This window comes from Rhineura floridana, chromosome 5, assembly GCF_030035675.1.
Source record: "Rhineura floridana isolate rRhiFlo1 chromosome 5, rRhiFlo1.hap2, whole genome shotgun sequence".
NCBI lineage: Eukaryota > Metazoa > Chordata > Lepidosauria > Squamata > Rhineuridae > Rhineura > Rhineura floridana.
Genome location: NC_084484.1, coordinates 141479909 through 141507643, shown reverse-complemented (window position 1 = coordinate 141507643; position 27735 = coordinate 141479909). Strand labels below are relative to the sequence as shown.

Below are 27735 nucleotides of genomic sequence, written 5' to 3'. Positions count from 1 at the left end.
CACCTTGAGCTCCTTGATGGAAAGGTGGGATAAATATAATTAAATAAATATAAAAGAAAAAGACTTCAGGAGATGTGCATGCTGTACCACTGGAGAGGATAAAGAACTGAAAGTTGAAAAAAGAGTCTATTAACAAAATGCTCTTTCCCTACAACACAGATGTTACTTTGAGAACACATGCCTGGATACTGGGTAACAACAGATTAATAAATTATTGTGCAAAGAGCAAAACAAAATGTTGGGAACAAACTGTAGGCTTTCTTGGGAGTTTTGGTCACTGTTTTGTAGCATTCACCACTTTGATGGTGAACAAGTTATGACATATTCAACTTCCACATTTCAAATTAATGGGACTCTTTTAGCCACACTGTAAAGCAGGGGTGGGGAGCCTAATAAGGCCAGCACGGGTCCCAATTTGGGCCAGAGAGACAGATTCCCCAAAACACACCCATGTGCTCCACAATTGATGTTATATGTGACATTGGGTATGGGGCAAGAAAGGACATGGCTCCAAATCAGGAGGTTAAAGTAAAGTACAACTTTTTTTTTTTAGTTGACACCTGTCAGTGTTGACAGCGAGCCCTTCTGGGATTGGCTGCATTTGGGTAGGGGTGAGGAACTGGATCTGACCGCTGACCTGCCAATAAACTGATGTCACATTGACATCAGGTGATGTGGTGTGTTGATGTCCTGACAATCAGCTGATTGTTGAGACTTCAAAGTTCTGGGCAGGGGCTTGCAAAGATCCCTGTGCTGTGCTTTGAAGTCCTGACAAAAGATGATTGACTCCAAACTGTCTCTGCAATTGGACTTCAAAGGGGCTTTGAAGTTGTGTCTTACATCATCATGATGTCAGGTGATTGATAGGTGGGTAGCCCTGCCCCCTGTTAAAGTTGTCCTGTGGAGGGTGGGAGAGATAAGCCTTGCTGTAAAGAAATTAAGTCAAACACAAGGAACAATGCCGTAGCGGTCACTTTCAGTCTGTGTATGTCAACTGGACATGTAATAGCAAGGATGCTCAATTTCAGAACTGGAAGAACAGGATCAGAACCTGATAAAGACTACTAGACAAAGGGTGGGGGAGACCTGGAACATAGGATTGTCTCTCTGTCTTAGTTCCCATTTCTTTGAAGAAATTTATTCAACACAGAGTGGGCCTTTTTGTGTAATGCTGCAATATGGTTTAGCACGGTGTGCATGAGCTTCAGACTCATGTGCTGCCCCCTCCCCTATTCTGGTGTGGCTGCAAGGAGGAAATAGAAAGCTTCTGTTTCTATATTTAAACTAACATTTCTTGTTACGTCTGAACTTGATAGACTCCAGTGAAGTTTAAATGATGGCTTGCTCAAGCAAGCCAGGATGACCTGCCTTGTTAACAAGCCATCCTTTAAACCAGAGTAGGCAACCTTTTTAGGATCATGGGCTGCATTCTGTTGGTAGAAGGTGGTCAGGGGTTGTGGACTGGTTATGGGTGTGGCCAAAGCCCAAAATGGATACAGACACCCTTTCTCCCCCTCTCTCCCCCTTCGTTCATCCATCATCCATTCATTCTCTCTCTCTTGCACAGACCAACACACACCAGCTAATTTTCTCACGGAGGAAGAGCAACACAAAAAACACAGACAAAAAGGAACTCTTTCCTAATGGCAGGGAGAAAATTTCTCTCTCTTTCCATTTTATACCCATCCCCCCTATGCTCACATTTATCCAGCCCTCCATTCAGATACTTTCCTGCCATCCACATCCCCCCACAACATTTTCCTTCCACTCAGCTTCTCTTCTATGCTGGGTGGCAGAAAACCTTTGTGCATGGCACTGTACAAGTCCTGATGATCAGTGGATCATTCACACGGGCGAAAATGAGTCACCTGAAGTCATTGTGGCATCAGGTGATGACCATGCACTGGTGGGGTAGGGTGGAGGAAAGAAGGATCCAGCCTGCTGGCTGGACCCAGTTGTCTACCCCTGTTACATATCAAACTGTAACTTTAAAGAACATACATATCCTGGAAATTGCAGATGGTAAGTGTGGGTGGGGAAATGGACTTTATGTTAACAAATTTTCTGGGTTATGTTGTATTGCAGAATTGGGTCTATAAATTCAGTACTGGAAAGTGGAAGGCAGATACCGCCTTCATATATGATATAACTTTAAGATTGCCAGTTAGATGACACAAAAGGTATGTGTGCATACCATTGGCACCTAGAAAATAAATGTATGTATTGATTGCATATGTTGCAGAACTTATTTATAAAAGTATTTATATACTGCCCTCCAGCAAAAGGGGTAGTGTACAACAACATAAAACTCTTTTCAAACCAATACAGAACAATCATAAAATGACTGGCTTCTCAAGAATTTGTGAATCTTTTGAAAGAATGAGCGATTTACATATTTGCTCATTTGTGTACTGTTTTAAAAATAGGCATCACACTTCCATGTAATTGCACACAAGTGTGGTTAGACATAAGTTATTTTTAGGAATTATTTTTGTTGCATTTGGTGAATCTCCGAATTCTAGTTTTAGGATTATATTGTATTGTAGATGCTATATAATAGAAATACCCGTTTTAGAGGATTGTCAGCTGGCAAGATGAAAGCTAGCATCTTTCTTTAGTCTTAATCCTTTGTTGTTTTTAGCTCAGCTTCCATGCTTATTAGTGTACAATTTAAATTTGGCTCATGCATAAAATGAATTTGTTCGTGAAAGTGGGCAGTAACTGTTCTTCAAGTTCTCTTCTCCCTCAGCTGGCCCCCTTCCTAAAAGATGACTTTACGTGTAGCTGATGAAATTGCATAATGTTCTCAAAATCTCTGGTTGAATTTCCATGATGTAAGCAGCATTGGGAACAGTCCATAACCCAGCAAGAGCACAATTATGTTTGACTGCAAAGAAGAAGTGTAGATAAAGGGTTGTACCCAACTAAGTTATTCTCAGAGTAAGCTATTGAAATTAATTGATCTAAATGAATCATGTCCTTTATTTCCAGTGGGTCTACTCTGAGTAGGAGTACCAAAACTGTTAGTATCCAGTGGTGGAGAGATTGCTGATAACTTGGCAACTTCTAGTAAGTCTCAAACTATCATGCCCATGTTAACCTTGCACTGGGCATGCTGCTCATGTGCCATGCGCATTTCAGTGCACTTGGCCATTTTTAATAAGCCAGAACCTCTTATGCCTCATGTGCATTTCTGCACATAAAAGAGGCTAGAATGCCTCAAATATTTAAATAACCATGTAAATTTGCTTGAGTATACGTTTGATATGCTATTTGCTCGGGGATGTTTTCATTTCCCTAAGTTTACTGTGTTCATTTTATAAAGATTACTAGAAATATTTGTTCCTGTCCACACACTTGTCATTTGTTGTTGTTATGTGCCTTCAAGTCAATTTTGACTTATGGCGACCCTATGAATCAGCAACTTCCAATAGCATCTGTTATAAACCACCCTGTTCAGATCTTTTAAGTTCAGGTCTGTGCCTTCCTTTATGGAATCAATCCATCTCTTGTTTGGCCTTCCTCTTTTTCTACTCCCTTCTGTTTTCCCCAGAATTATTGTCTTTGGGTGGTTCACGACAGATGCTATTGGAGGTCGCTCATTCATAGGGTCGCCATAAGTCGTGATCGACTTGAAGGCACATAACAAATATGGTAAGAGCCATTGTAGTAGAATCTTGAGCATTACTTTACTTACATGGGATATTAAGGCAATAATTAGATAATTACTGCATTCCCTGGGATCCTCTTTCTTTGGAATTGGTAGTTTAACAACAATAAATTCTCCAAGTTGAAGACTTGAAGTGATCTGATTGCTTTGGAACACTAGATGGAGCCATTTAGCTGACAAAGATGTATCTGGAACAGTTTCTTTTAAAGAGTGGATGACAGTTCAGGCAAACAGTATTAATTTGAACCATTTGTAAATACCCCCTATCCTTGGAGCACTGTAAAAATGTGCTGTAATACTGGAAATTATGTTTAAATTGTGGGAAAATGTTCCCTAAGCCATGGTTCTATGGCCACAGTTGCAGATCATGATCAGCGTTGTTCTGTGGTTCAGTAATATTTCCAGTGTAAATGATATAATCCATCAATAAAACCAGTCAGCATAAACATCACCATTTTACTAAGGGAAAAACTGGCCAATGGAACCAAAGGGAATAAATGCGTTGAAATCCAGTTTCTGTTACAAAGGTAAAGTACCTACTTGCTGGTGGTCTAATTTCCCCCGCGCTCGAGGGGGAAATTGTACTGGAAATCGAGTAGTAGGGGGACAGGCCATTCTCACTGGTAGAAGGGTTCGTCCCTGACATCTCGAGGTGAAAGGATTAGACAACTGGTGATGTGAAAGATGTTTCTGCTTGAGATCCTGGAGAGCTGCTGCCAGTCAGAGTAGACAACAGAGAATAGGATTGCTCTGGTCTGTGTCTCGTATCCCTGCCATTGGGATTTAAGCAACCTAGTGCTGTGCAGCATTGCAGTGCCTGTTCAGGCAATCACACTATAGCAGACATGTTCAAGCACCTGGTTCTGCGTATTGTAGCTGATTGCTTTGAACATCTAAAATGAATCAGTTGCTCAAGATCGCTTGTAAGTAACTGAAAACGAATAGACATTTCCTTGTTCTTTTGCTCTGAGGGAGGGATTGCGATATATGACATAGAGAATGGCAGAAAAATTATAACAATACTTTCCAAGGCAACTTAATGAACTAATTTTATTGATCTCAATAAACATGTTTTTTTTAATCCTTCATTTATCTCTGGAATCTATATTGTGTCTTATCGGGTGGCATTCTGTTGCCCCCCCCTCCCCTCTCCATTATTCATTACATTACACACTACTAAAGATATTAGATAATTTTTTTCTTACCCCCCACACCTATGTTCAATATTAACTTGATATCTGTCTTTATGATAGAGGATTTATGAGTATACCTTCGAACATAGTCTGTGCTAGCTGAAATCTGTATTCAGCTGAATTGCCCAAGAGTTAATATTTTACACAACACGAGGTATAAGAAGTGTTTTAACTTTAATGACAGATTTGGCAGGAGACTGTTTGGTTAAACGATAGTACACAATGAATGCTGGCTCAAAATGTTCCCAGTCATGAATGAGAAAGGGATTGGTCGAGCTCTTTCCCTTCTGTGTAGCTAGGTAATAAATTTTTAATAGGCCATGATATTCTCAGAACGTTCAAGGTAAATGGCAAATGTGTGCTCTTTGGAACTGCCTTTCAGGCTATTTGGTGCTAACACACACCGGTGTCAGCTGGCTGAAGGTCACCTTTCACCTTCAGTGCAGTCCCTGGAGAGTTCATGTGTTTTAGAACTGCTCAGAAAAATGTATTAAATGTAGAAAACCAATGTGGCCTAGTGAACAGTGTTCTTGACTCAGACCACAGCTACTTGAGTTCAAATTCCCCTTCTTGTATGCACCATGTACATTGCCTTGCACTCATTTGAAGAATGGTGGATATGATTGTGATTCATAATGGTATTCTGAAATGACTGTGAAAAGTTAAGGATAAAAGGAGTTGTGTTGAGAGGTGCAGTGTATGATCTGTGATCATTGCCTTTCAAAGACCTTGTGCCCAAATGCTCAGAAATGTATGTACATTTTTATTTTTCACTTTTGGTTCAAAACATCTGTAGGGAAGAACCTAGATGAAGGGATCTTGGCAAGCATTTGGGCTCATTTCAGTAAACTATTTCCTAGCGCCTATTGAGACATCTTTTTCTTTTTCTGTGGTTTTTGCTGTTTCTCCACCACCATGTCCCGCAAACTGAGGCAACATGTCAGCCTGCAAAGCCAGTGCTTGGACCGCCATTTTAGGATTTGAGTCTAAATCCTTAATGTCATTGGAACATAAATAGATTTTGAAAAAAAGTTGCAGAACATTCTTATTTCTATTTATGAAAGATGAAATCAGCATGTCTGCATGGTCTCCCTGATTCAGTGGACCAAGGGAATGGGGTGGAGGCTGCTGAAGGGTGATAGGGTGAGGGTAGCACTCATAGAAGAAGAGCAGCAATGGGTGCTGTTAAAAAATAAGACTCAGCTTTGTCAATAGGAGTTGGTAAAAAGGAACTTTTAGTTTTGCTGGGCTGTCTTTCTACATGGTTTCTTGCTGTTGATATACAGCAAAAGGTGAGACAGGAAACTGATGCGAGGGGGGCCGAATGTGCAAGTGAGAACTATCTGCAGCAGTGTGGGTGCTGGTGGTATATGAGAAGAGATCAGTGAACAGTGGGGTGTGAGGTCAGCAGCAGACTGTTTGGTTTGAGCTGAGAGGAGGGGGACCAGGTGACTGAGACAGAGAAATGAATGTTGGATGTTGGATGTAAAGAAAGCCCTGCAGGTGCTCACAGGGTTAGGTAGGATGGTGAGGAGTGGTTGCCAGATCCTGGAACTCCAGGGTCCATTGCAGGTTTGAGGATGCTATTTTGACATCACAGTACCAATATTAGCCCCCTGAAATCACGGACTGCATTTTTTCCAGGTTGGGGCAGTTTTCAAAACTGTTTGTTATGTGTTATATTACAACAGAAGGTATGTGGCCAGTTGTGGCTGTGTACAGCTCTTCTGACTTGAGTGCTGCCCCTCTGTGGAAGCAGCATTTTGCTGCCCTGCATGTTGTTGCACTGTCCTGTTAGTAACAATCTTTATTCTCTCCCCCCCCTCCAAAGTTCTCATTATTAAAACTGCCAGGTATTGCAGTATGGAGGCTCACTCTGTAACAATTAGAATTTGTTCTATACTGAGTGAGAGCAGAAAGGCCAATTTTTGCCCAGCCTACTTGGTTTTAATTACAAGATTGTGTGATTCTTGTCATCTGTGGTCTTGCAGTGCTCTTTTTTGTTTGGCTGGTACAGGATGGAGACACATGTCCTTGCCAAGCAATGGTAATCCCTTATTCACATCACATAACGCTGCTTATGCCTGTGTGGGTTGGCATCCTGTCAGAGATGCATCTTTCCTCAGTCAGAAACAAGGAATGGAAAGATGCATGCATAACTGTCTCTAAGATGATGCTAATTCCACAGTCATTCTGCCCAAAAACTGGGTTGAGGGAAATGTTGAAAGCTGAGTTAGACCACTGGTCCATCTAGGCCAGCCTCCACTAAATGGCTGTGGATCTCCAGGATTTAAAACTGAGTTTTCCCCAGTCATACCTGGGATTGAATCTTGGACCTTTTGCATGCAGAGCACGTGCTCTACTACTGAGGTAGGTGATGATGGTATCCTTCTGGTAATACAAGCAGATAAATGGAGCAAGAGATTTGTATTTTCATATGTGTGGCTCATGTGTCGTTTATCCTCTCAGTCTAGAAAATGACTTTTATGTTGCTTTTCAGTGAAAATAAATAAATGGCTAATGGGTTTTCTGGTATCTACTCAGTCATTAAAGTAATGTTGGTTTGGCTGTACTGTGATAATAAATTAGGTCCTGAATTTCTGCATCCCATCTCATTCATCCTAAGGAGTAAAGAGGTTGCTGAGAAATCCTAATTAGTACTAGTCTAAAGAAAAAAAGGCCTTCCCCTTCTACCTGAAGTCCAATAGTGAAGAATTTAGGTGGGCCTCATTGGGGAATTCTGTCAGCTGAGTGTCATAGTTGACCCATCACTAAGTGAAGTAGCTCTGAAGGAGATTGCACATGGAAAAGCTCCATGTTACTGCAGTATACATGCTTTGTCATCTATTCCTATCAGTTTGCTGTCCCAAAAAGAAGGGTCCAGCAAATAGCCTCTCTTTCCTGTAAATCCCAACAAATGTTGGGGTTCATATGGACAAAGACTCTCTGAAGGTACACTGGGCCTAAGTCACATTCCAAGGTGTTCACATTTCAAAGAGGTTTTCCTTGTGCTGTAAATCTGCATTGCTTCTTTTCTGTAGGTATGCTGAAGTGTAACTTGGGCTAAGACCCTGTGAGCATGTCAGTGATATCTGCCAAGATCTGAAATTCTATTCGGTAAAAGACTTCTTCCCTTGGAGAAGAACAGTGATGCTGACCATGTTAGTGACACCAGTGAGTCATAAATTTTCCCCAAATCTTTCATCAGGAAGACGGGTAGATGTCAGTGGGCGCTGCTGCCTCCATCTGGGTCTGCAGTTGAGAGGAACAGTGTTGGCAAGTGGGTGTATTGAATTGGGATGTATATTGAATGCTTCCAGTCTGTGGGCCATTGTTTTCTTTTCCATATTTGTTGACAAATTTTTGTCAAAATTTGGACAGCTTCAGTGTCAGTAACTTGTAGCAACTCTACTGGTATGCCATCTGTTCCTAGTGATTTGTTTCTTCCAAGTATTTTCAGAGCAGCCCTCACCTCACATTTTAAAATTTCTGCTTCTTCATCATATGATTCCTCCATGAATGAATCTGTCATCCTTGCATCTCTTTTGTAGAGTTCTTCAGTGTATTGCTTCCATCTTCCTTTTATTTCATCTCGGTCACTCAGTGTGCCCCCTGTTGACTATTCAACATCCCTACCCTTGGTTTAAATTTCCCTTTAATTTCTCTAATCTTTTGGAATAGGGCTGTTCTCCCCTTTTTTTTGTCCTCTTCTGTTTCTATACAATAACTATTGTAATAGTTCTCTTTGTCCCTACGTACTAGGAGATAGCTATAGAAAGAGGAAATTGTCAATCTGTCAATCACACACATCATTATGATGTCACTTGATTGGTGGGCGGGCGGGGGTGCCCACCTGTCAAAATCTTTTCACTTCTCTTAAATCTCCCTGGTCGCAGAGACTTAAGTCTCCCCTGCTCACCCTTTTAAGTCCCCGTTTGGAGAATTAAAGGAAAATGTGAAAAGACTTTGAAAACTCTTTTGCAAGTCTCCCCCATCCACCTTTCATTCCCCAGTTGTGGAGACTTTAAGGCAGCCCCATGCTCCTGTTTGCAAATGGGTGGGCAGGAGCTATCTTAAAGCATTTGCAAAAGCCTTTTTGAAGTTGCTTGTACGTATGTGTGATGCTTCAAAGGGCATTTTCCCACAGCATTATACATTGCTTTGTTTTAGACCTTTCTAATAATTCTAATTCCATCTTTTTAATTTGGGGATTCTTGAGGCATGTAGGTGGTTGAGCTATTTTGTCCAGAATTGCACAGCATGTCAAGAACAAATACTTGGGAGTATTGGTGCTTTGCCTTGCCTCCTTTCCTTTTTCTTAATAAGTGAAGGGGTGCAGAAGAAGCCTAATGCAGTGTTTCTTAGAGTTCTGAACATTTTATTATGGAGTAGCAGAGGAAGGCTTAACCCCACAGAGTGCTTTGGCATTTATTAATGTGGCTTAAATTAACAGTGTGTTTAATTCTTTTCCTTTCTTTGTTTTATTGTTCTCTGTATCAGTTTCTATCAATGCTATTTTGTCTTCTGAATCTAAATGACAATCTGTTTTTCTCCTTAAAGCTAATTATATAGGGCATAATCCTTCCAGCAGCTTATAGTTCACACAGGTGGATCCCCACTGGGCTCAGCAGAGTCCTGTTTCTCTTCTCTCCCCACTGTAGTGCATGAGTACATGCAGAAGACAGTGCATGGGCCTGACATGGGGATGGAAGGTTTGCTTGTACCCTTCCATAAGATATCCATCCCTCTTCCTCTGTATGGTCAAGTTAATTAAGCTCCAGAGCTGTCATAACGTGACCTCGGGAGGGCTAGATCGGAGGGCTGGATGAAGACATAGGAGGTGTGTACAGACTTCCCATGCTGTGGACTGACCTAGTGTGCTACCTGGTGAGGTGGGAAGGTACGACTGATTCAATGTGGAACTGTGTTGCTATTGCAGGTGTGCTTCCTGGAAAAGGACTGTATCTCTGTGGAATCTTGACAATTGACTTACTAATAGTTTGTGGCTGGGGGTACTTAAAGCAACCTGTTTGTGTACAGATCACTAACTGGTTAAGGTTGGACCTATAGCATCTTCTTACCTTTGCAAATCAGTTTAGGTAGTTTTCTCCTGTGGTCTGAGGGATTCAGGAGGCATAGGGATGTGTTTAGCTCTGCCATCTACTCTGTCAGAACCCATGGGACCTAGGAGGATCGCTTGAGCAACTGTCATGGTAGTTCCTAGGTGCTGTCTCCTGCTACTAGATATCAAGCTGTCTCCAATATTAGGGGTATGTGGAAAATGAGGCAATTGGGACAATGAATGGAGTGCAAATTGAGATAAATTCACATTGAATTCAACCAAACGTGGCACAGAGTGGATCTGAAGGGCTATTCCATGATGGTCATGGGGACAGAACTGTTCATACAACTGCATTAATGAGATTCCCATTCTGTTGGGCCTTTGGAAGCATTCCATGACAGTTCTTTTGGATAAAGTAACTTGCTTCAGTTCCAATGTAAATGCCACATTGGATGCTGAGTCTTGAGCAGAGCCTCTCTGGCTCCTTTTGTCCTGTTGTATAAGGAAAGTTTCTGTTATTGACCCCTAAGTATGTGGACAAAGCACTTGGGGCTAATGTCCATCATGGCTGTTTACTGAAGGAGATAATTCAGTAAGTTACAGCTAATTATTAATACATCTTTGCTGCAATACTGTACCCCTATTTTCAATCTTCTTTTTTAGCCAGTGTAGTCACATGGGCAATGGCTTATTGGCTCCAAGCAGTGGTTCATCAGTTCCAGGAATTCTTGGATGAAATGGATACATTCATGTCCTGGTTGTCAGCTTCCCAGAGGCATCTTGTTGGCCACTGTGAGAACAAGATGTTGGACTGGATGGGCTTTTGGTCTGATTGAACAGGAGTTGTTTTGTAAATCTATTTCAATCCATCTTCAAGCCAAGGCTTGGGATAGAGGTTGTCATTTTTCCCTGGTGGATGACCTGGACTGAGAGAGAAAACTGTTGATTTTCTTGGGTATCTCAGTGGCTTTTGATATTATTGGCTATGGTATCCTTCTGAATCATGCACATACATGGGAAGGCAAGGCATTGTTTTACAGTGATTCATCTCCTTCCTGGGTAGCAGGAGTCAGAAGGTGGTGCTTGAAGATGTCTGGGCTTCTCTGTCGAAATTTTCCTTCACGGTTCTTCAGGGATCCTCCTTGTTTTCCGTGCTTTATATGAAACTGCTGGTTGATGTCATTTGGGGAAAGATACCATATTTGTTGTATGCCACTTTGAGTGCAGTCGTATTGCAGAAAAGCGGGATATAAATAAAAATAATTAAGGGAGTTAAAATCTGTAGGAGAGATGTTGCTTCATGTGGCACTGCTGTCTGAGGTAAGCGTAATCTGTATAGGAAATAGAGCTTTTATTGGCAGTGATGTACTGCATTGTAGAATGCCATGTCCAGGGAAATTCACCACACTGTTGTGATTTTTAAGGAATTGTTAAATACATTTTTTAAAATTTTGCCAGGCTTTTTGAGAAGCAGGATTGGCTCTGATTTAATATGAGATGAACTGCTGCCAGCATTTCGTGTACTTTGTTTTATAGATGTATATTTAACCATGTTTTCTGATTATTTTATTGTAAGTTCCTTTGGGGAAGTTTATCGCTCAAGAGCAATCTTAATCTAAATTCTAATCTAAATTGATGTGATCTTGACAGTCAGCCAGCATTTAGTTTGTCTTGAAAAGGCAGCATTTAAGCTGCAATCCTATACCCAGGTACCTGGGAGTAAGCCCTATTGAACTCAGTGGGAGTTTCTTCTGAGTAGACATACATAGGATTGTGTTGTAAGCTTGTTTAGGATTTCAACCTTATTAGGAAGTAAGTCCCTTTAATACAGTAGACTAACTTCTAAGTAAACTTGCATAGGATTGCACTGTTAGTCCTGAGGTGGAAGCAAGCCACATGGAATGCTATATTGCCACTGCCCAAGGCTGATAGTCTTTAACCCTGTTCACACATCTTTAAATTTGTAGGGGAATAAAGCCTGGAGGGACAGTGGGAGCTCCAGCCCACCTCCAACACCCCACTGGCTCAATCCCTGACCATGGCACACTGAGCAGAAAAGTTTGGATTTGTGTATTCAGTGGAATAGGATATCCTCTGTGACTGAGAACTCTGTACAATCAGGGTTCTGGTTCATGTGGAGGATTCGTTGCACAGTCAGCCCAACGGGGGAAGAATCCCCTTTAAGTCCTTCCCACTTGATGGGCAAACCATGGACATTAACAGGGACAGGGACTTTGGAGAGGGAGCTGGCACTTGTGGCCCTCCATGCTGTATTCCCCCACATGCTCAAATATTCTGGACAGTGCTTGACCATGGATGACCCTGACTGGGCCATCTAATGCAGGAAGGGGCACTGTTGGTGCACTGAAGCTGTTAAAAGACAGTTCTAGTCACTGCAGCCACCTGAGAACTCAGAAGCAAGGCCATATCAAGCTGTGAACGTGCATCTTCAGAAGGACTGAGTAAACCCATCCAAAGCAGGCTATCCGGCTGACTCTTGAATGACAGATCTCCTGACCAACAGTCTTTCCATCTCATGTTCTCCTATATTCAGTCCCGTGATAGTTCTATTGCCTCCCTATGAACTGATGAAAATGAGAGAGTGAGAGCTGGATGTCACCAGCCTACTGAGGATTCCTTAGCCCAAATCTACAGATGACTTCAAGGTGCTGAGGAGTAGTTTTCTATCACCACCTTCTGAGAACTGCCCTCCACCATATCCAGGAATGACTGGTATGAACAATATGTAAACACAATTCCAGGCCATGCCTGATAAATATAAGCCCCCTTCATGCTGTATACCTGTGAAGGGGGATTAAAGGGACAGTGGCTTTCCTGGCCCTGATGTCCATCTGTTAAGCGTGGGAAAGTCTGTGCCCGTGTGCTTTGCAAGGAGTTGCAACCTTGTGTTTAACCAGACCATCTGATTTTCTTTGCCACCTGCTCTTCTTCACTCAGCCTCATTTATAGAAATGGGCAATTTAATATTAGCATATATTTAAATAAATTAGTCTGTGCAGTGGTTTTCCTGCCCCTCTGGGTGAGGTAGTGACCTTAAATAATAGTTTCTAAGCAACCAGGTTTACTGAATTTGTTTTCTTTGCAGCATTACTGGAGGCATGAAGGATTGTGCTCATTATATACAATTAGTATTATCAAAACAACATTTACACTAAAATAAAAATTAAACAAGCCAAGGCCAGTATGAAGGTAAATAATGTGACTAGTTAATTACTTAACTGTGTCTCTGTCTGTATTGACATTCAAGGTTATCTGAGGAGCTTGGCCTGCTCTTTTCTATTACTGAAGCTAATGATGCTTTTCCCTTTCTTGTAATCTATAATGGAAAACTGAGTCTGAGAATGGTGGCTGCTTTATCCTCTGTTTTTAAATTAATTCATCATGACTAATGTTAATCTTTAAAAAGTTCTCCCTAAGAAAAACGCAGGACTCTGTGACATCTACTTTTACAGAAGGTAGTAGCTTTTGGGGTGAGTGGGTGGGAGGTGATCCTACTTGGATAAATATACAAAACGCTTAACTCCTCAAATAGCAAGCAGGTAGCATAAAAGAGATAGGAAACACCTTTGCTGAAATAAGAAGGAGCCATTGGCAAAATGACAAGTGAAGGATTAGCAGCTGTGGAAATTGCCATTAGAAATAGAGCATTGATAAGGGCAACAAAAACTGCTTGCGTTGTCGCTATGCCTCAATCTGAGTTGGATAGACACCTTTAAAGAATGAGGAAGGAGAAATTTCCATGCTCTTTCATGTAGGATTCTGCAGTCTCAGGTGATGATAGTGACTTGTTGCTTCTTTTTCAGTACTGACAAAGTACAGAAGCAATTTTCGAGTTGGGGAAAACTTTCTCAGCAGGCATTGTATCTAGTGAGTCACAAATGGTGTTGACAGTGTTCTTCTGTGGCACTGGGAAATGACTAGCTCAGGATTGCTTCCTTGAATGCCACCAGCTCTTCTGAAATGCTGATGGCTTAAATGACAGGTGTGGGGGGATTTACAATCACATCCCCTAGGAGAGTTCCTGGGAGTTTGAATCTGATGGGCCTCACCTAGCTTCAGCAATGCTGCTTGAAAAGCCTCATAATAAAGTGATTATTTCAGCTTGCCTAAAAATGAAACTAAGGTAGAATGCAGCTAAGAGGTAGGAACAGGGAAGTTGTGAAAGATCTAAAGCCTGCTCTTTAGAGATGCTTGGTTTAAATGCAAACATCAGATCACGGTTATGTTAGGTAGATTGGGAAAGGGGAAGAGTGGGTCTGAAGAAATATTTCACATCTCAGGTTGTAAACAACCCACCGGGTAGGAGATTTTAGGATGAAGTGATTGAACTGCCCAGTATGGGAAGATAGGCGGGTAACCCCGGGCACATGGATAGGACAGGGTCTAAATGTGTAAAGGGAACTACCCAGAATAGGTCAGAAGGTGTATGATACTGCTAAATATGGTAATAACGTATGCTTTTCGGTTGGGATAAATGTATTATTTATTTATTTATTTAATTTGTATCCTGCCCTTCCTCCCAGCAGGAGCCCAGGGCAGCAAACAAAGCACTAAAACACTTTAAAATATCATAAAAACAGATCTTAAAATACATTAAAACAAAACAGCATTAAAAACATTCTAAAAAACAACCTTAAAAAAGGGTTAAAAACATTATTAAAAAACATATTAAACGATTCTGACACAGATGCAGACTGGGATAGGTCTCAACTTAAAAGGCTTGTTGAAAGAGGAAAGTCTTCAAAAGGCACCGAAAAGATAGCAGAGATGGCGCCTGCCTAATATTCAAAGGGAGGGAATTCCACAGGGTAGGTGCCGCCACACTAAAGGTCCATTTCCTATATTGTGCAGAACGAACCTCCTGATAAGATGGTATCTGCAGGAGGTCCTCACCTGCAGAGCACAGTGATCAACTGGGCATATAAGGGGGAAGATGGTCTTTCAGGTATCCTGGTCCCGAGCTGTATAGGGCTTTGTACGCCAAAACTAGAACCTTGAACTTGGCCCGGTTCTAGTATGACGTGTAATCCCTTGGCTTCTTTTGGGCAGAGAAGGTTCTTGGTAACCTCTCTCCCAATGATCATTGGTCTATGTGTCTTTCAATAAACTGTGTCCTTTGGAGCACAATAAATTGACTGGAAAATTTTCCTTCTACGCAGGTTTTGATGTAACATTTATTGGTGGGGAGAAAATCAAGGTATGCAGATCAGGTTTGTTGGGATTATGGCCATCTTGGTTGCTGGGAGTGGGTGGCTGGTAAATGCCAGGGATTTTAACAAAATAACCTTAATGTTGCCTTTAATGGCTGGTGATATTCTACTAATGGCCAGAAATCTAGCCTTCAAAAGATGATGCACCTCTCTGAGGAAGGAGTTGTTCTGGGATCCATGTATTGCAGGGCTCTTTGTGTATGGGTGTAGGTCTGGGAGAAGGAGAGAATCTTTGTACTTTGAAATTGGGCAGAGAGAGAAGAGACAGCCAAGAATTTATCTGCAGTTAGTAAAACCAAGGTGCAGCTTTGGAGCTGGCCGCGTAAGAAGGAGAACCCTGCTGGATCAGAACAAAGTCCCATATGTAGCCCAGCATGCTGTTCCTGTAGTAGCCAGCTGGGGGGAAGCCTACAAGCAGGACATGAGCTCAATAGCACTCTCCTGCTCATGATCTCCAGCAACTGGTCTTCAGGAGCATAAGGCCTCTGATACTGAAAGTAGCTTATAGCCATCATGACTACTAGCCATTTATAGCTGTTTCCTCAGTCTTTTCAGGTCGTCCAAGTTGGTGGCCAACATCACATCTTGTGGAAGCAAATTCCACAGTTTTAACTAAGCGCTATATGAATTAGAGCAAGAGCTCCTCTGTGGCAGTCTGGGACAGGATTAGGCATGCTTTATGCTTATAGGCATGAGCTTGTCATCACTATGCTCTGTTTTCATCTCTATAAAGCAAATAGTGCCAAGACACCTGAAGTGTCCCATGACCCCTCTCCCTCCAAAGGAACCCTAGAACTTCTCACTGCCTGGGGAAGTGGGAAACACTTCTAATAAGTGCTCTGCTCTGGAAAGGTGGAATACGTTTGGATTACTGTAATGCGCTTTACGTAGGGCTACCTTTGAAGACAGTTCGGAAGCTACAACTAGTGCAAAATGCAGCGGCCAGATTGCTGACAAGGACCAAGCGGTCCGAGCATATAACACCTGTTCTGGCCAGCTTGCACTGGTTGCCAATATGTTTCCGGGCTAGATTCAAAGTGTTGGTATTAACCTATAAAGCCTTATACGGTGCGGGACCACGATACCTTGCGGAACGCCTCTTCCGATATGAACCGGCCCGTGCAATACGTTCTGCTACGAAGGCCCTCCTCCGGGTTCCAACTCACAGGGAGGCCTGGAGGGTGATGACAAGATCTAGGGCCTTCTCAGTGGTGGCCCCCGAACTATGGAACAGTCTCCCTGAGGAAGTACGCCTGGCGCCGACTCTGCTCTCCTTCCGGCGCCAGGTCAAAATCTTCCTATTCTCTGAAGCATTTTAAGTTACACTGATTTAATTTTAAAAATGTTTATTGTATTGGATTGATGATTGTATTTTAGTATTATTTTGTTATTCATTGTATTTTTATGCTATTTTATGTTCACCGCCCAGAGAGCTATTGCTAGTCGGGCGGTATATAAATTTAATAAATAATAAAATAATAATAATAATAATAATAATAATAATAATAATAATAATAATAGTCCCTGCCCTCACTCCTATTCTTGTTCTTCCTTTATCAGACCAGGTCATGGTTCTTTGTGTTTGCCCTATATGTTGCAAGCTCTCCTGACAAAGGACCATATCACCTTCAAGTGTACTGGACCCACCACTGTTGGCTTGAAAATGTGTTTAAACAATTGCAACAATACTCATTTGACTGTAGAGGTTGGCAGTGTTTACTTTCAAGGTTTGGTCAGGGAGAGCATATAGAGTGTCAAGTTCTAGAGTAGCACTTCCTGAAAAAAAAATAACGCAATATAGCTGTGTTGATATGAAATCCTACCTGGGGTGTATTACTTGGAGGGATTAAAAAGGGGGGAGGAGTGGCTGCTATTTGACAGCTAAACCATCCGGCCCAGCTGAACAAAAAAATCTCCCAATGTGCTTCTGTAACTTTGCCCATTTTTTCCTGTCAAGGTTGTCTTTTCTTTGTAGTGCGATATTATGAATGCCGTGTGGGCAAGGGTTGCTGCAGACAAGTAAAAGTGCCATAATGTGACAAGTATTTTTCATGGTGAGACCTGCCCATGTTAAAGCTCATGGCACAGCTAGGGGGTGGGGGTGTCACCTCAGTAAGAGGAATTATGTTTAAAATAGTTTAACGGAGAATATACTAATACTAGTCATACTTTGCATTTATATGAGCTACCCTTGGGCCTGGCAGGAGTCTCCAGCAGGTACAAAATTCTATAGCTAGGCTGTTGATGGGAACAGACTATTGCCAGAATATAACTCTGGATTGCTTAGAAGTGTTCACTCGCTTCCCATTTGCTGCTGAGTCAGTTTCAAGATTCTTGTATTAATTACAAGGCTGTTAACAACTTGAGTCCAGAATACCTTGAGGACTAACTAATTCCTTCCCTGCTCATTGCTGAGGTCTTTGGGGGAGTCTCCGTTAGTGGTCCCACATGTCATTCAGTATTGTGGGGCCAGTTTTATGGAACTCTCAGTTGAAGTCAGATGGCCACCTCCCTATTCAACTTCCAGCACCTACTGAAGACTTCTTATTTCATTAGGCATTTTAACTGCATTCTTATTTTATAGTTTTAACTGATTTTTGTCATTATTGTATTGTTGGCTTACTTGTGCACCATTTAGAGACTATGGTAATTAAATGGTATACAAATTGTATAAATAAATTTAATTATTTTCAAGTACTCTTAAGCATTTATGTACTTTATCTTAGTAATCCTTCAAATAACCCTGCAAAGTCAGCAGTAGCAGTGTCTCCACATTGCAGATGGAAGGTTGATGGAAGGTTGATTGAGGGGGGAGAGAGGGGGGATAGGTTTGCGTAAACCAATTGCCTAAATCACATTGTGGCTGGTAAGATTTCAGTGGGGTTCCACAGCTCACACTTATTCAACACGCAACTGGAGAGCTTTAGCACCAGTCTGGACATTGCATGTTTTGGTGTCTATAAAGCCCTCTTCAGGCAATCTTAATGTGACATAAGTAAACACACAAGGGAGGGCAGTGTGGACAAACTCTAGATTTGTGACCCCTCTCCCCCTTTTCTTTGCTGTTCTTACCACCTCCATGAGTTGGAAGGTGAACTTGTGAAATGATGAGCCTGCCTACTGTATTGCTGGAGGTTGCCTGCACATTTTAAAAGCCTGATTTTCTGGGTTCTAAAATGTGTAGGGGGCCTCTGTGAGTGCAGGAGTCTCCATGTGTCAGATGCTCTACACAAGTTTGAAGGGGACTAATAACAAAAGGAATGGCGATCCGGGGAAATGAGTGGCTTGTTTCCATTGCCTTCTCTCATATACTTATTGAAGTCGCATTAAGAACACCTGAATAAGGCTAAGGTGGCTTAATATGTTACTGGTGGCACACCGTTTTGAAAGCTGAACTCTTTAGAAATACCCTCTTGCAGCATTAAATACATTACATGAATTTTCCTACTTCTATCCCATCTATTGCTAGCTGTAAACTAGATTTTCTTTGCAACACTGCCCCCAAATTTCTAAGCTCTAAGTGACTCAAGACCTGATGAGATGGATGAATTCCATATACATAATCTTTTCAGATATTCTAGTTCTGTTCTCCTCAGGGCAAGCTGGGTACCACCTCTGAAAAAACCAAAGGATGCATACACACTTTATTTAATTTTTGCTTTGAAAAACAATACCTGATGAAGTACCATGTAGTTTTCTTAAAGACCTTGAAACAAATAATAGTTGAATTGACTTACAAAATAATAAAAATTATCTTTATACAATGTGTGTCCTTATTCATTTTGCCCAGTAACACTAACAAATATCTAAGTTCAGTTTTGAATTGTTAGTGGGACAGAACAATATTTCATTTGGATGAAGCACATTTTTATGAATTATCTTTTATGAGATTGTTACAAAAATCCTACATTCCTTTTCTGTTTTTCAGAGCCAGGATGAAAGGTATGCTTTCATTGCAGAGTGGTATGACCCAAATGCTGCACTTTTTCGACGTTATGAACTTCTGTATTACCCCAAAGATGGGTCAGTGGAGATGGTAAGATATGTTTGTTATTATAAGAATACTTTGCAATTTGCTTTGGTTGAGAACAAAATAAACTACCCTTGGAATTATGGGTTTGATCTTAAGGGAAGCCACAAACATAAGAATTGCTTTTCTTGCTTAGGAATTAAATTATTCTTGAGGAAAAAAAGCAGTTTTGGGGTCTCCTGATGATGCCATAAAATGTCTTGGTAGTGATGGGGATAAAGATGATCAATAAACTACATCTGATTGAACAGCCTTGCTTGGGGCTCGTCCGTTCACTGGGTAGATGGAAGACTTACCTTGGACACCAGCCATGAAGATTTGTACCTATGATTCTGCCTTTCCTAGATTTCATGTAACTATTTGCCATGGGGATGGGAGAAAACTTTGTCATGAAATGACATGTCAGCCATGGTTTCTATGGTCTGAAGGCACACGGGGCCACCACCTTGCTGAAGTTAAGTAGGTGAGGGTCTGGTCAGTACTTGGATGGGAGACCATCTGGGAACCACATGTATGATGCCTTGGATTCAGAGATGGAAGTGAGATATAAATGTAAGCCAACAACCAAATATATGGTTTCTCAGGATTGTCTAGCTTGGCATTACTGGCCTTTGTTTTAAAAGAGTAAAACTCCATACTGGAAACTTGAAAAGCAGCCATTTCTTCTTGGACATGTGTTAGTGTTTAATTTCTTGTGTTTAAATCCTTTTCTGTCACATAGGATTTAGTATGTGGATTCTCTCTATCTGTGTTCTCTTATGACTGGAATACAGCAATTGAAGGATATAAGTTGTTCAGAAAGAATAGACGGAATAGAAAAGGAGGTGGTGTCGCACAATATGTTAAAAATATGTATCCCTGCACAGAAATACAGGATGATGAGCTTGGTAGTCCCACTGAGAGTATGTGGATGAAAATAAATGGGGCAAGAAATAAAATGAACATGGTAGTTGGAGTCTATTACCGACTACCCAATCAAGGAGAAGATGAGGATGAAACTTGAAAAAAACCAAATTGCCAATGTTTCAAGGAGGCATGATGTGGTAGCAATGAGGGACTTTGATTGTTCTGATATCTGTTGGAAGACAAATTCTACCGACCATGGCCCTCCAAGAAATTCCTGACTTGTGTTGCTGATCACTTGCTCTTATAAAAAGTGGAGGAAGGAATTATTATTATTATTATTATTATTATTATTATTATTAATTACATTTGTATACCGCCCCATAGCCGAAGCTTTCTGGGCAGTTTACAACAATTAAAAACATTAAAAACAAATATACAAATTTAAAAACACTTAAAAAAACAGTTTGGGGGAGATTCCTGCCTGGCCAGCTCTGCACCTTGCACAAGCCCATCTGTCTGTTCAAGAACATGAAGGACAGTCTAGCAGCAAAAGTGGGTAGCTCTCTTCCCTCCACCCTCAAAGGCAGCACTCTTCCTCTTCCATTTCAACCAGAGGCTGGTGGTGAGGCTCCCCTTCAAAGCCTTCCTCTGCAGCCACCTCCCGTGGGGCAGCTGCCTGAAGCAGGGCCACTTTGTAGGAGGCTGAAGAGGGGCCAGTTCCACAGAGAGAGAGGGAGGCTGTGCAACACCAGGCAGACAAACCAGCTTCCACTGCTGCCATCTAGAAGGAAGGAAGCCAGAGGACCAGTGCTGTGTCATAGATGCAGGTAGTGTCAAAAGGGCACTCATTTGTTATCACAGTGCAGGCATCAGCTGGAAGGGCAGAACTGTTGCAACCAGTAAAGAGATGATGGCCACCGTTGCCAACAGTGAGGGAGATGGCAAGTGCCAGCCCCACACAGCAGGCTCCTGAGATCAGGACATTTGCCAGGGAGATAACAACCAGGATCCAAGGCAGGCAACGGTGGGAGAAGCTCCGGGACACCAGGATTGCCAGGACACCGGCAGCAACGCTCAAGAACCCTGAAGCCTCCACAACGACATTAGCCATGGCGTACCCCGAGGTGATGGTGTGCCCGGGCCGGGCCATGTGGTGCAGGAGGGTGCCATGGACAATGACCCCCAGCACCAAGGTGAAGTGGCCCAGGACCACCAGCGAGATGCTGCTGTGAGCTAGCCGCTGGGCCCTGTGGCCTGCCTCTGCAGGGAGGGAGGGACGCTAGTGACGACTGCCGTGCCATGGGAGGCAAGGAAAGCCCAGGGGGCGGGCACCAAGCCCCCAAGAGGAGGAGGGGCTCCCCAGGGTGGCGCTAGACCGAGGCGCAAAGGAGGGCCGGGACTGAAGACCCTTGGAAACACCCCCCCATGGTGGCTGCCCTTCCTCGCCCCGCAACCTCTCAGAGCTCGGAGTTGCTCTTCGGGTCAGCTATCCTTGGCTTGATTCTAACCAATGGAGATGACTTAGCGGATGAAGTTATGGGAACTCTGGGGGAAACTAAGCATATTCTTGATTTTAAAGGAAGTGAAAGCTGAAAATAGCCATGCACATACCCTGGACTTCAGAAAAGCCGATTTTAATGAACTCAGAACAATGGTAAGAAAGGTTCCATGGCAAGCAACCCTAATGAGAAAAGGAGTCCAAGATGGGTAAATGGAAATGGACTGCCTTCAAGTCGATCCCGACTTATGGCTACCCTACGAATAGGGTTTTCATGGTAATCAGTATTCAGAGGAGGTTTACCATTGCCTCCCTCTGAGGCTAGATCTCCTCAGCTGGCTAGGGCCTGCTCAGCTTGCTACAGCTGCACAAGCCAGCCCCTGCCTTGTCTGCAACCGCCGGCTGGGGGGCAACTGGCTCCTTGGGACTATGCAGCTTGCCCATGCCTGCACAGGTGGCAGGTCACGTTACCCCTGAGCCACTCACTGTGGGGGTGATCTTTCTCAGTGGCGGCCCCCACTCTCTGGAACTCCCTCCCGTATGATCTTCGGCATGCCCCTTCCCTGAATGTATTCCGCCAGGCCTTGAAGACCTGGCTTTTCAGACAGGCCTTCGGGACTTCCGGGGAGGGTTAATCTCTATGACTAATTGCCTATTACTCTGAACTGTCATTGTTTTACAGTTTTTATCGTTTGTATTGTATTTATTATGATATATTTTTAACTGAAGTGTACGTCGCCTAGAGTGGCCATTGGCCAGATAGGCGACTTATAAATTAAAATTATTATTATTATTATTATCAGCTGTCCCTTTACACCCAGGAAACACGAGCAGGGATTTGAACTCACAGATTCTGGACTCCCAGCCAGGCTCTCCTCCCTACTATGCTATACCAGCTGTTTCCAGGATGGGTGGGAGTTTCTAAAAAAGGAAATACTATAGGCACAATTGCAAACAATTCTAAATAGGTGGAAGACAGCAGAAGAAGCCAATGTGGCTTCACAAAAAGCTTAGGGATGACCTGAAAACAAAAAGACACATACAAGAAGTGGAAGAAAGGCCAGGTCACAAAGGAAGAGTACACACAGAGGTAGCACAGAATTGCAGGGATAGAAAGGCTACAGTTGAGAAAAGCAACAAAAAAGCTTTCTTCAGGTACATCCATAGTAAAAGAGAAGAGAAAAGAAATGGTGGTATAGGTACTCAATGAGGATGGCAAAATGACAACAGATGACAAAGAAAAGGCAGAAATACTCAATTCCTACTTTGGCTTAATTTTCTCCCTAAAGAGGGTGTAAAAGTTGAAATGGGCAGGATTGCAGCTTGTGACTGATAGACAAATGCTCAAGGAATACTTAAACATTTTGAACAAGTTCAAATCTGCAGGGCCTTATGAACTGCATCCTAGAGTATTGAAAGAACTGGCTGAAGACCTCTCGGAACCACTATCTATTATCTTTGTGAAATCGTCGAGTATGGGTGAAGTGCCAGTGACTGGAGGAGGGTTAATGTCCCCATCTTAAAGAAGGGCAAAAAGGAGGGACCTGGGAACAACAGAGCAGTCAGCCTGACATCAATCCCTGGGAAAATTCTGAAGCAGATTATAAATCGGTCAGTATGTAAGCACCTTGAAAACAATGCAGTTATTACTAGAAGCCAATATGGATTTATCAAGAACAAATCCTACCATACTAATTTTAACTCATTTCTTGATCAGGTAACCTCCCTGGTAGACTGTGGGAATGCTGTGGACATAATAATCTCAACTTCAGCAAAGCTTTTGCCCCATGATATTCTGATTAGCAAGCTAGCTAAATGTGGCCTGATGGAACAACTATCAAGTGAATCCACAGTTGGCTACAGAATCGTACTCAAAGAGTGCTTATCCATGGTTCCTTCTCAAACTGTGGGGAGGTAACAAGTGGGGTACTGCAGGGCTTGGTCCTGGGCCCAGTGCTCTTCAACATTTTTATTAATGACTTGGATGAGTAGGTGCAGGGATTTGCAGATGATACAAAATTGGGAGAGATAGCTAATACCCTGAAGGACAGAAACAAACTTCAGAGTGGTGTTGATAGGCTGGAGTGTTAGGCTGAAAACAACGGAATGAAATTTAACAGGGATAAGTGCCAAGTTCTACACCTAGGAAAAAGAAACCAAGTGCACAGTTATAAGATGGGAAATACTTGGCTCAGCAATACTACATATGAGAAGGATCTTGGAATGATTATTGATCACAGTCTGAATATGAGCCAACAGTGGCTGTAAACAAGGCAATTGCTATTTTAGGATGCATTAACAGAAGTATAGTTTCCAATTGTGTGAAGTACTAGTTCCCCTCTATTTGGCACTGGTTAGGCCTCATCTTGAGTACTGTGTCTGGTTGCGGACACCACACTTTAAGGAGGATGCAGAGAAACTGGAACAGGTTCAGAGGAGGGCAGCAAGGATGATCAGGGGACTGGAAACAATGCCCTGTGAATAGAGACTGAAAGAACCAGGCATGTTTAACCTTGAGAAGAGAGGTGTGAGGAGCGATAGGGTAGCACCCTTCAAGTACTTGAAAGGTTGTCTCACAGAGGAGGGTCAGAATCTGTTCTCAATCATCCCAGGGTTCAGGACGTGGAATAGTGGGCTCAACTTACAGAAAGCCAGATTTTGACTGAACATCAGGAAAGAGTGGTACAATAATGGAATCAATTACCTAAGGAGGTGGTGGTCTCTCCAATACTGGAGGCATTCAAGAGGCTGCTGGATAGCCACCTGTCGGGTATGCTTTAAATTGGATTCCTGCATTGAGCAGGGGGTTGGACTCGATGGCCTTATAGGCCCCTTCCAACTCTACTATTCTATGATTTTATAACTCTCTGATTCTTCCTCCCCCCCTTCCATTTTAAATGCTAGTGAATTTGTTACTGGGCAGAACTGTAGTTACCCCACTCTGGTGTATGATGTTATTCATAGCTTGCCCAGGTCTAATTGGTTTAGGGTTGAGGAGGGCTTATTACCAAGGTGGGCATTCTACCTCTGGCTGCACAGAAGATAGGTGAGTTGCTCCACATCTTGGGGAAGCAGAGACCATGCAGATGGAAGAGTCTTGGATTTTGTAAAGTGGCCTGAAACAGAAAACCTTCAGAACACTCATTATTTTTGAGCCCAGCTTGGCAACACTAAGTAACTGTTTAGGTTATTACTTTTATTTTATTTTATTGCAGAGAAGTAGTTGACTATTTTCCCCCTAAGAGTGATGTCCAAAGGAAGGGGTATCTGTTTTGCACTCACATGCAACAAAAGAGTCTGCCTAGATTGTTTGACCATACATTCCTTTCTGGAAAAGGATTTCAAGCCCAGATTAGTAAGGTAAACTCAGGAGCAGTTCCTCCCCATGGCATTGTTTTGGGCCAACCAGATAATCATAATGGTCATTAAGGAATAATAATCTTAACACATTACATTGGGTTGAGTTACATATATGAGTTTCCAGGCAGTTAAAAAAAAGAGGGTAAAAACTTGAGAGATCTTCATGGTTAGAGGAGATGAACACAAGATTGTGACTGGTTATGTGCAGCCCTACCCATGTAATTTAGAGACAGGATAAAGTTTCTTTTGTACTCTGTGCTCTCCTTTGCATTGTATATCAGTGAAATTGCTAATTACTGGAATTATACCTGGTATCAGAAAAGAAAAGGAACAGTGAAAGTTGGGGTGCTAATAATAGCAGAATCTATCGCTGGGAAAGAATTGTTGCATTTTATATCAACACAATCATTTCTTGGGTTGGTAAAGGGGTGTGTTAAGTCTGGGTAATCTCCTTTACCCACTTGCCTCCTTGCAAACAGAAGTTGATTCAGTCATGCATCACAACTACTTAGGGCATGAAAAATGGCTATATCAGGCTAGCATGGCAATGGTTATCCTTAGCAAGCTTCTAATAAAGAAAAAAATGATTGAAGACAGCTCATTCTAAGACAAATGGCCAGTCAGTTTATTACCTTTTTGTTATCCACTCCTCAGATTTCACAATAACATTAAAGAACCCCACCTTGCTTCTTACAATACAATATCAGATGCTTAATGGTTTGTAGACAATATCTGGGATCCAAAGGGCTATGTAGGGAGCACTATGTATGCAGCTGGCAGTTCTCAACTGTAGAAAAGCTGGTGCTGTCAGAGAGACTTTGGGAATTGGGGGAGATGGGGGAAAGCGGGGATAAAACTCTAATTTGTTGTTGTCATGTGCCTTAGTCAATTTTGACTTATGCTGACCCTATGAATCAGCAACCTCCAACAGCATCTATCGTGAACCACCCTGTTCAGATCTTGTAAGTTCAGGTCTGTGGCTTTCTTCCTGGAATCAATCCATCTCTTGTTTGGTCTTCATCTTTTTCTACTCCCTTCTGTTTTTCCCAGCATTATTGTCTTTTCTAGTGAGTCATGTCTTCTCATGATGTGTCCAAAGTATGATAACCTCAGTTTCATCATTTTAGCTTCTAGTGAAACTTCTGGTTTAATTTGTTCTGACACCCAATTATTTGTCTTTTTCGCAGTCCATGGTATGCACAAAGCTCTTCTCCAACACCACATTTCGAATGAGTTGATTTTTCTCTTATCCTTTTTTTCCCAACTTTCACACCCATACATAGAGATCAGGAACACCATGATCTGAATGATCCTGACTTTAGTGTTCAGTGATACATCTTTGCATTTGAGGACCTTTTCTGGTTCTCTCATAGTTGCCCTCTCCAGTCCTAGCCTTCTTCTGATTTCTTGACTATTGTCTCAATTTTGGTTAATGACTGTGCCAAGGTATGATACCTTGACAAGTTCAATGTCCTCATTGTCAACATTAAAGTTACACTAATTTTGTGTTGTCATTACTGTAGTCTTTTTGACGCTGAGCTGTAGTCCTGCTTTTGTGCTTTCCTCTTTAACTTTCATCAGCATTCTTTTCAAATCATTACATGTTTCTGTTAGTGGTATGGTATTGTCTGCATGTCTGAAATTATTGATATTTCTTCCTCCAATTTTCACACCTCCTTCATCTTGGTCCAATCTTGCTTTCTGAATGATATGTTCTGTGTATAGATTTAAACAAGTAGGGTGATAAAATACACTCTTGTCTCACATCCTTTCCGATGGTTTCTCCAAACCAATTGGTTTCTCCGTATTCTGTCCTTACAGTAGCCTCTTTCCAGAGTATAGGTTGCGCATCAGGACAATCAGATGCTCTGCCCCCCCATTTCTTTTAAAGCATTCCATAGTTTTTCAAGATCTAACAATCAAAGGCTTTGCTGTAATCTATAAAGCACAAGGTGATTTCCTTCTGAAATTCCTTGATCCGTTCCATTACCCAACATGTTTGCAATATGATCTCTGGTGCCTCTTCCCTTTCTAAATCCAGCTTCGACATCTGGAATTTCTTGCTCCATATATGGTAAGCCTTTGTTGTAGAATTTTGAGCATTACTTTACTTGCATGGGATAGTAATGCAACTCTAATAAAATAATAATAATAAACATGAGAAGCAGCCATCTGAAAAAAAAAGAGGCATTCCATTGTTTCTGTAAAAACTCATGTATGTGCCTTGAGGATCGCTTCTTTGGTTTGAAGCCAGCCTGGTTCACTTACTCTTGCTTATTAAAGAGAGAAAGAGGTAGAAGAATAAATAGAAGAATAAATCTGCAAGCTGTATTTACCAAATAGGAAGTTGATTTTACTGTTGTTTACGCACTTTGCTGCGCACCTGTCTCTTTATTTTAATCAGATTTATAAATAACTCAAAGTGTACAAAGCACATAGAATCATTAGAGGAAGGGGAATTGTTTATTGTTTTTAATCTTCCAGTTTGTTACACTTCTTGGTAATGATTGAGAACAAATTGGAACATTTTCAGTAAATATCAGAAGCACTGCCAGATATTATGGAAGAAAGCTAGGAAGTAGTTACCGGGATCCAGGATTGTAAAGATTACTCAGCAAACTACATAAGAGAAAATGATTACTTTATTATATAAATACTGTAGAAAACCTACCCTTCTTGGATATTGAATGTCATAGTAAAAAGGTTTCATGCTCAATCCTGCTAGGAGACTTGGTATTCAAGAATGTTGGTTTTCCTTTCTCTCATTCCAAGTCCCTGCAATTTGAACCCGGGTATTTGGTTCAGCACTGTGGTAGATCTGAGGGCCGGGGAGGGGGGGTCGCTG

At 42.0% G+C, this 27735-nt stretch overlaps 1 protein-coding gene across 5 annotated transcripts in view; it reads left to right on the top strand.

Annotated features, from left to right (window-relative positions):
- Positions 1-27735, top strand: part of NME7 (NME/NM23 family member 7) — a 139108-nt gene that overhangs the window by 5222 nt on the left and 106151 nt on the right. For 3 of the 5 annotated variants that reach the window (XM_061628290.1, XM_061628287.1, XM_061628291.1), the window contains exons 2-3: positions 7905-8037; positions 19085-19192. In XM_061628290.1, coding sequence (XP_061484274.1) covers positions 8014-8037; positions 19085-19192 — 132 coding nt within the window. In that variant the 5' untranslated portion in view covers positions 7905-8013. The remainder of the gene's footprint in view (positions 1-7904; positions 8038-19084; positions 19193-27735) is intronic. The other 2 variants (XM_061628292.1, XM_061628288.1) reach the window with 1 other exon arrangement.